Source organism: Diadema antillarum, unplaced genomic scaffold (assembly GCF_040938485.1).
Source record: "Diadema antillarum isolate AM-2024a unplaced genomic scaffold, OU_Dant_1.0 seq00000416_RagTag, whole genome shotgun sequence".
Taxonomy (NCBI): Eukaryota; Metazoa; Echinodermata; class Echinoidea; order Diadematoida; family Diadematidae; genus Diadema; species Diadema antillarum.
Genome location: NW_027271402.1, coordinates 25,622 through 35,828, shown reverse-complemented (window position 1 = coordinate 35,828; position 10,207 = coordinate 25,622). Strand labels below are relative to the sequence as shown.

The window sequence follows — 10,207 nt, the reverse complement described above, 5'->3', positions numbered from 1 at the left end:
ATTCACGTCAGTGTTGTTACGCGTTCATCACGTCATATAAGCGATTCCTTTGTAACGTATATTTCAAGTCAGTTTTACGACGTATTTATCACGTCATATTAATGACCTATTTATGATGTAAATTTCATGTCACTCTTGATAGGTGTTCATCACGTCATATTACAGATGTATTTATGACGTTAATTTCACGTCAGTTTTGCGGCATATTTATCACATCTTGTTAGCGACGTACCTATGATATAGATTTTACATCAGTTTTGTGACATGTTCATCAGGTCATATTGGCGATGTATTCATGACGTTAATTTCGTGTCAGTGTTTTGATGTGTTCTTCAAGTCATGTTAGCGACGTATTTTATGATGTAAATTCACGTCAGTTTTGATATGTGTTCCTCACGTCATATAAGCTATTCATTTATAACATATATTTCACATCAGTTTTGGACGTATTTATCACGTCATATGTAAGCGACATATTTATGACGTAAATTTTACGTCCCTTTTATTACGTGTTCATCACATCATATTTGCGACGTATTTTTGATGAGAATTTCACGTCAGTTTTGCAATGTGTTCATCCCGTCATGGTTGCGATGTATTTACGACGTAAATTTCACGTCACTTTAGTTACGTGTTCATCACGTCATATTAGTGATGTGTATATTTTTTCAGGTCAGTTTTGTTGTGTGTTCATTACGTCTTATCAGCGAAGTATTTATGACGTAAATTTTATGTCAGTTTTCTGATGTGTTCATCACGTCATGTTAGCGACGTATTTATGATGTAAATTTTACTTCACTTTTGTCAATTGTTCATCACGTCATATTAGCGATGTATATATCACGTAAATTTCACGTCAGTTTTGCGACATATTTATCACGCCTTGTCAGCAAAGTATTTATGACGTAAATTTTACGTCAGTGTTGTTACGATGTATTTATGACGTGAATTAGATGTGAATTTCACGTCACTTTCTTCATGTGTTCATCACGTCATATTAGCGACATAATATACGAGAATTTCACATCAGTTTTGCGATGTGTTCATGGGCAAATCCCGGGTGGATGGGGGGATGGCCTGTACAATCATCCCCCTAAATTTGAGAAAAAAATGGAGGGAGCAGAAATGTGATTGTATCAATTTTGACATATTGCATGACGTTCGTACGCCCGCCATCAGATAGGTAACAGAGCTGAACAGTATTCTGTCTTGTAGGATAATGTATACATACTTTTCTCAAGCGCTCGCTCGCTTCGCTCGCTCGCGAAGAAAGTAATATCGACATAAGGTATGGTCCAGACGTTGACAACGTCAAATAGCATAGGCTTACATGTAAACATGCTATGACGCGAGCAACTCGGGACCATCTGCAAATTATGTACAACAAACAAACAATAACAAAAACTATACAGCCATAATTGAACCCCCCTCCATTTCCTGAATCACTCCTGAAAACGATGATGACTCTGATACATCTATGGGGATACCCAGGGATGATCAGGGGGTCGAATCTATTGGGGGGGGGGGGGGGGCAAAGGGGTATTTGCCCAACCTCTACGGAAATCTTGGGGGCAGACAAATCATTTGTCCCCCAAGCAATTCCCGAGGTGAGGACAAATCTCGAACTTTCTTTATGGAAAATTGTCCAACTACTACAAGAACTATGCACCGGATCGTTGAACTGCAATCATAAATATGCAAAAGCTCCGCTATATGGGTCCCTTAATTCGATAGACTTAGTACACTTTTGAAATTGACGTATTTCCTTATTATTCTTATCAAAGAGTGTGCAGCAGATCTTTTACTTACAAAAGCTCCCTCATATGCAGAGGCGTCGATGGAGGGGGGGGGGGTGGTTCCCCCATAAAAGTACCGTATTGGGGACAAACATATCATTTTTGCTCCTCCTCGTATACTCCCGAGATGTGGGAATGTTTTTACTTTTTGATAGAAAACTGTCTAAATATTTCACCCAAAGATGACTGAATATCAAGTTTCAAGTTTCAAGTTTATTTAACCAATTCATTAAACATTTGACATTTTACAAAAGGATACAGCATTAAGAATAATGAATGGTTTGGGACCCCAAAAGAAGCAGAGCTTGTAAAAAAGGGGTCCCGGATAAACATATAAAACAAAGCAAAACATACTAAAGTTTTAAACATATTAACAAGAAGTATAATAGTAACATATTTACATAGGACAGATGCAACACAAGCACACACACACACACGCGCGCACACACACACATTCAATCACACAAACACGTGTCACAAAAACGCTCATGCACATACATATAATTCACATGAAATTGCAGAAAGATACTTTCTATTTTACTATACTTTTAAATTCAGCTTCCCTGATCAATTCTTGTTTTACAAATTTCCCTCAAGATAGATGCGACATGTACGTTTAAAGTTGGATAGTGTTGAGGCTGACCTAATTCTCAATGGCAAATTATTCCATTCTCTAATACAAACATATACAAATGAATTTTGGGCAGTTTGAGTTCTTGCAAAGGGTTGATGAATGAGATTACTTTTACGCGTATTATAAGCATGAACGGTAGAATTTAACACAAACGCATCCTTCATGAAAGATTTCGGATCACCTTGTGTCTTAAACATAAAAATCAAGCAACACAAGATAACTAATTTTTCAAATGGCAAAATATGAAGTTGAATAAACAATGGCAAACTTGGACTTCTATAGTTTGAATTTGTAATATACCTTACAGCTTTTTTCTGAAGAACAATCAACTTATCTATATGAGTCTTATAAGTATTTCCCCAAGCTACATTACAGTACATTAAATGAGGCATAACTATGGCATTATACAGAGTAATTAAGGTTTCTTTTGGTAAATAGAGACGTAACTTGGATATGATACCAACACTACGAGAAACTTTAGTACAGACGTAACTGACGTGGTCTTTCCACGATAAATATTCATCAACTATAACGCCTAGGAATCGTACATTTTGGCTTCGATCAATCTGGTTACCGCCTATAACCAGTGGAACAATGTCATTTTGGATTCTTTTCCCTCTTAATCTAAATACAACATATTGAGATTTGCTAGTATTCAATAATAGTTTATTACAACAAAACCATTCAAATATATTACCAATTTCATCATTTACAGAGTTTATTAAGGGTAACAAATAGTTGTGGTGGGCAAGTAAGCAAGTGTCATCTGCAAAAAGCGAATAAGTAAACAAGCTAGATGAATTGATAATGTCATTAATATAAATAAGGAACAATAAAGGGCCTAGGACTGAGCCCTGTGGAACATCACATGTTACTTGCCTCGACTGTGATTTAACTCCATTTACCGTTACACATTGCTGTCTATTTTGCAAGTAATCTTTAAACCAAGCTAGAGCTACCCCACTAATACCATAATGCTCAAGCTTACACAGGAGTATCGAATGGTCAATAGTATCAAAAGCCTTCGACAAATCTAAAAATATACCAATACAATACCTGCCACTATCAATAGCATTAACGACAGTATTCACTAAATTCAAGACACCCATGCTCGTGGAACATTTTTTCCGAAAACCAAATTGCTGTGGAATCAAAACACTATATGATTGAAGATAATCATCCAATCTTTTATACACAATTCTTTCAAGGATCTTTGAGAAAATGGGCAACAAAGCAATTGGTCTATAATTTTCTATACATTTGCTATCATTCTTTTTAAATACAGGGATTACATTTGCTAATTTCAATTTTTGTGGAACAATTCCTTGTGAAAGAGACTTGTTGAAAATATCACACAAGGGATCAGCAATATACTGTATACAACTCTTTACAACCATTGGAGATACATCATCTGACCCACATGATTTTGATGGGTTTAGGGCAGTAGCAAATTTTATAATTTCATGAACAGATGTTGGAGTAAAATACAATGATGAGGAGTGACTTTGCACAGATAAATATTCTAGAAATGAACTTTTGGCAGCGGGTATATCATTGGTTATCTTTGAGGGCAAATCAATAAAATATTTATTAAAATATTCAGCTTTATGTAAATCTGACTGAAGTGTAATGCCATTATGGTACATTTCACTCGGAATTAATGGTTTCTTCCCTCTCCCTAATAATTCATTTATGTGATACCATGTCTTCTTAATATCATATTGAGTAGACCGAAAAACATTATCATAATACCTCTTTTTGCTCTGTCGGACAGCAGAAGTCAACAAATTTTTATGTACCACATACTTTTTAAAGTTTGCATCACTTCGATCTTTAATAAACCTAGAGTACAACTTATGCTTCTGATTAATAGATTTCAGGAGGCCTGGGGTAATCCATGGTTTTCTACATTTTTTCTTTGACTTCTTCTCAACTAAAGGAAAAACTGAATCATATAATATTAAAAAAGTATCAATAAACTGTTCATAAGAGTCATTAGCATCATACAAATCATACAAACAAGACCAATTAACGTCAGATAACTTTTGCTTAAAAACATTAATCTTCTCTTCATTAATAACACGCCGAAATATTTTACCTTTGCTGTTAACAGCTGTAACAGCATCACCTTTATTGATGCTAAAAATGGGCATATGGTCAGAAAAATCTGAGCACAGAATACCAGAATGAAAATGGTCTTTAACACAGTTTGTAAATATATTATCAATTAAGGTTGCGGTTGAAGACGTAACACGAGTTGGTTTATTAATTAGGGAGAATAGACCATATGAAGTCACAAAGTCAACAAAATCTTTAACTTTATTATCTACATTATAAATTTACATTAAAGTCGCCCATAATATATATTTTCTTATTTTCTGCACTCACAATTTCCATTGTATCATCAAATCTATCAATAAATGATCTTATATCAGCACCAGGCGCTCTGTACACACATCCAATAACATATTTAGTGTTTGTAATATTCGCTTCTATAAACAAAGATTCATAATACAAATTTGTATCAGATAAGTCACTTCGTAGCCGAAAGTCAATTCCCTCCTTTATATAATATGCAACCCCACCACCTTTTTTATTCAACCGACATGACTGAATAAAAGAATATCCAGGAATGTTAAATATAGCTACATCTGTTGAAGGTTTAAACCAAGTTTCGGTTATACCAATCACAGTAAAATCATATTTTATACTGGATAAAAACACAACAAAATCTTCAAAATTTTTATAAAGGCTCCTAGAATTAACATGCAAAAGTGACAGTTTATTTTTTTCACTGTAACGAAAATCAGGGCAATTGATATAACTACAGTCATTACCTACAACATCAAAAACATCATCAAAATTATCATTCTGAAAATACAAAATATACCTCGCGTAAGAGGGGGATAGGCCTAACCCCTTCCATATCCTCCCCGTTCAGTCCTTTCTACTTAATACACTTTAGATTGACAGATTTTAAGATGTTTCATCTAAAGTGTGCATCAGGTCTGTTACTTCAGTTAAAAAAAAATGCAAATGTTCCGTGGGTGGGAGGGTATATCTAGATACTTTCAATTACCGGAGGGTCCACCCCCCTAAAAAAAAGAATAGTATACACTTCTGGGATTGAAATTTTCCCAGATTGCATCATAAATGTGTTTACGAGATATATTCATCTGAATTCTCAAAATGCAAAAGCACCCTCGTATGCAGGGGCGTCGATCCTGGAGGACGGAGAGCGGACGGGGGAAGAGGGAAGGGGCAAACATATCATTATGATCCCAATGATTCCCGAAATGAGGAAAATTTTCTTGCGTTTTTTGATAGAAAACTTAAAGGGTGGTGTTAGCACTCGCCCACGCCTTCTTCCAACTCGCCCGTCCCCTTCCCCTCCCCGCCCCTATGGATACAAGACTGTGGCTATACTTTGAACATAGACAGTTTTACAAATATGCCACAAAGTGTGTGCATCAAAACGTTTAAATGCAATCAGAAAATACAGCATCTTCCTCGTATAGGAAGGGGGAATAGGGAATTGGGCTTATCCCCTCCCAGCTTCTCTGATCGACAAATTTCTAGATATTCCAACAAAAGTGTGCACCAGATTGTTGAATTTCAGTTCTAAAACTAAAAAAGCTCCCTCGAATATGGGAGACGTATCTTGCCACCCTCCCATTGCCTGGTCCCCTCTATAGACTTAGTATACTTTGGGCAATGACAATTTCCGAATTTTCCACAAAAAGTGTGCTTCAGATCGCTTTATTTCAATTCTAATAACGAAAAAGCTCCGTCTTGTGTTCCCCTCCCACATCCTCACCTAAGCTCTACCTCACTAGACTTTGTACATATAACACAAAGATGGTGCACACTCGGAATAGAAGCTAAATTCCATGGTTTTAAAAAGCCCTATTTATTTCTTCAATTTTATTTTTGGGGGGGTGCTGGCAAAAAAAAATCCAAGTATTGCACAAAAAGTTTGCACCAGATTGCTGAATTTCAGGTCAGAAAATGCAAAATCCACCTTCGTGTGGAAGGAGAAATGGCCCTTATCTAAACCCTCGCGTGTTTGCTTTTTCTGTTTGAATTGATTAATAGACAGCGTTCATGATAATTATTCATCGTAAAAATCAATACAATGAGTTCATTCAAATAATACCATTTTATAGGCGAATTGTCCATTGTAATCTACATCAAAATATTCTGCTACCTTAAACAAGTGGGACTGTTTCAAGTCGATAAAACACCCAAACGTGCATAAAATTGCATCATTTACAACATCAAAATGCAAAAAATTCTCACCGTGGGAGGGGGGACACCCCCTCCCACACACTCCTCCCCCTTCCCCTCCGCTCGCTCGGGCTCGGTCACTTCTTGACATTCAGTGAAAGAATGAAAAGAAGAATTTGATTGAAATAATACCATTTAAGGCAAATTGTTCAATGATAATCTACATCAAAATATTCTGCTAAACAAGTGGAACTGTTTTAAGTCGATAAAACACGTAAAGCATGCATGAAATTGCACCATTTATAACATCAAAATGCAAAAAGTTCTCACTGTGGGAGGGAGAACATTCCCCTCCTACACCCATCCCCTCCCTCGCTCCGCTCGCTTGGGTTTGGTCCCGTTCATTATATCAAGTGTAAGAATTAATACAAGAAGTTATTCAAAATGATACCATTTAATAGCCAAATTGTTTTACATTAATCGACATCATAATATAATGCTACCTTGAACAAGATGGACTGTTTCAAGTCGTCAAAACGCGCGCAAAAAAATGCATCAAATTGCACCATGTACAACATCAAAATGCAAAAAGTTCTGACCGCGGGAGGGGGAACACCCCCTCTCACACACCCCCCCCCCCCCCGCTCGCTCGGGTTCGGTCGCGTTCGTGATATTCAGTGTAAGAATTAATACAAGAAGTTTATTTAAACAATACCATTTTATAGCCAGATTGCTTAATAATTAGGACATCGAAATATATTGCTACCTTAAAGAAGTGGGACTGTTTCAAGTCGATGAAACAAACAAAAACATACCTCAAATTGCACCATTTACAACATCATAATTCAAAAAGTTCTCACCGTGGGGGGGGGGGGGGGGGGGTGTGGAACACACCCTCCCCGTCGCTCACTCGGTCGCGTTCATGATATTCAGTGTTAGAATTAATGCAAGAAGTTTATTGAAATGATACCATTTTATACCGAAATTGTATGATAATCATCGACATCAAAATATAGGCCTATTGCTACCTTAAACAAGTGAAACTGTTTTAAGTCGACAACTCGCGCAAAAACATGCATCAAATTGCACCAAGTATATACAACATCAAAGTTCTTACCGTGGGGGGCAACACCCCCTCCCCTCCCTCGCTCCGCTCGCTCGGGCTCGGTCGCGTTCATGATCTTCAGTGTAAAAATTAATTTATAGGCAAAATCGTTCATATTATCTACATAAAAGATACTGCTACCTTAAACATGTGGGACTGTTTCAAGTCGACAAAACACACACACAAAAAATGCATCAAATTGCACCACTTACAACATCAATAATTATGTGATGGCGCTATCACATAGACGCCTACACACCTCGTTTGCCTTAATATTTGTTTCAATTTGCATGTTTGTGTCGGAGTGACTGCTCTTACAACCTGTCTGGTGTCTACAGGGAACCACCAAGATCAATCTGGATGCAGTATTGTGAGGTAGGACATTTGTGAATTACAGAGCAATCATGTTGATTCTTCACTGGACTCTCACTGTTGTCTCAGTATATCTATTACGGACCATCAACGATAGCCAGACCGCTAGTCCTGGCAGCCTACTCTGGCGTCCCACCGTGCATACCGCCAGGCGAGGTAGCCCGCTCGATAAAAGGGATGCCAAACTTGAACTTCCCGCGCACAGGTCACATCAGAGACGCCGCCTGTCATACCCAGTGGACTCTTTGTTAAGGTTACGTAATCACGCCCCTGTGTTTTTATCACACTCAACGTTGGACACCATTCGACAACTTGGAATCGACCGTCAATCTCAGAGGCAAAAACGCAACCAAAGAGGTAAAAGAGGGGGCAGACGACTTCGACGGAAGATACCAACGGTAATCGGACATCGGATGACATCGACCGACTCGTCACCCCTGCGAACAGGAAGCGAACTGCCACAAAGAAATAGAACCAATCTGATATGTGTCCCGCTTGTGTCAGCTCAATCGGTAAGAACATTACCCGAGTTTCCTACATTTCTTTTGGTGAACTCGCGGTCGCTCAACAACAAATTTGATGAGTTCTCCACCTATGTTAGAACTTATGATATTGACGTCACAGCAGTCACCGAAACCTGGTTTCGTTCCGATCTACCCGACGATTACATCACGTTGGAGAATTACGATGTGTTTGTGAAATCGAGACCGCACCGCCGGGGAGGGGGGTAGCTTTGTATGCAAAGCAATCACTGAACTCTCAACCGGTCCCGGACATCATCGTTCCTGATGAATTAGAAGTCGTATGGTTGAAAGTTTGTCCAGAACGACTCCCACGATCCGTTTCCATCATTGTTGTAGCGGCCATATATCACCCACCCAATGCGCCCACAGCCGACAGCCTGATCGATCATCTTCTTGAATCGATGGACCTCATTTCGTCTAAGCACCCCAATGCTGGCTTTATCCTTTTGGGGGACTTCAATGAACTCGACATCACTCCACTGACTGCCAGTGATGGATTTGCTCAAGTTGTTGACAAACCGACCAGGGGTCATCAAACACTGGACGAAATTGTGAGTAATATAAACCAATTTTATGTGACAACATCCATACTACCCCCACTTGGAGCCAGCGACCATGCCACGGTCATGTGGTCTCCACGGGAATTCACACATAAGCCGAATCGAGTTCACATACGAACAACTCGACCTATGCCGGACAGTGCCATGCGTGAATTCGGTCAGAAGCTGAGGGATTGTGACTGGTCTCATGTACATGATGCTACTGATGTTGACGCTAAATGTGAGACATTTTATTCAACCCTCCTGCCGCTGATTGACACATACTTCCCCACACGTACCACAAGAACGCATGACAATGACAAACCTTGGATCACGCCTAAAATCAAATCTCTAATCAAGCAACGTCAGAGGGCATTTGCCGCTGGTAAAACAGTAAGTACGCTGGAAGCAGATAAGAAACAAGTTAACCAGATGTATAGCCTCTGCAAAGTCTTCATTTTATGCGGAACGTGTACAAAAAATCAAGAAGATAAACCCCTCCCAGTGGCATAGAAATACAAAATATATGACTGGAACAACGACTAATCAGACTCCTGCAGTGATTGAGGGATTACGTCAGGGTGACTTTGCAGGAAAAGCTGGGCAGATCAACGAGTCTTTCATCAATGTCGCCAAGGACATCGACAAACTCGACCTCACTTCCCTCCCCTCGTTCCTACCGACTGCCCAGCCTATCCCACTCGTTCAACCATGGGAGGTACACAGGGAGCTTCGTTCTATCAACCCGCGGAAAGCCTCTGGCCCAGACGGCATTCCTGCCAAAATCATCACCGAGTTCGCTTATGAACTGAGCAACTCGCTTACCCACCTCATCAATGCATCTTTCAATGAAACTACTGTGCCCAAACAATGGAAGCGCGCGATCATTGTGCCAATCCCGAAAAAACCTAAGCCGTCCATTGAAGATCTGAGACCAGTCTCGCTAACGGACCACTTCTCAAAAATAGCTGAAAAGTTCATAACCCGCTGGCTCACGAACAGCATTAGCA

General features: G+C 39.1%; 1 protein-coding gene across 1 annotated transcript; it reads right to left on the bottom strand.

Moving 5' to 3' along the window:
* Nucleotides 1-210: 210 nt before the first annotated feature.
* LOC139732383 (uncharacterized) lies at nt 211-9,191 on the bottom strand. The gene is made up of 4 exons (XM_071643249.1): nt 9,013-9,191; nt 4,815-5,224; nt 3,625-4,756; nt 211-232 (listed from the first exon to the last, which is right to left on the bottom strand). Exons 1-4 carry the CDS (start codon nt 9,189-9,191, stop codon nt 211-213), a joined length of 1,743 nt encoding a protein of 580 aa, XP_071499350.1.
* Between the last annotated feature and the right edge of the window lie 1,016 nt (nt 9,192-10,207).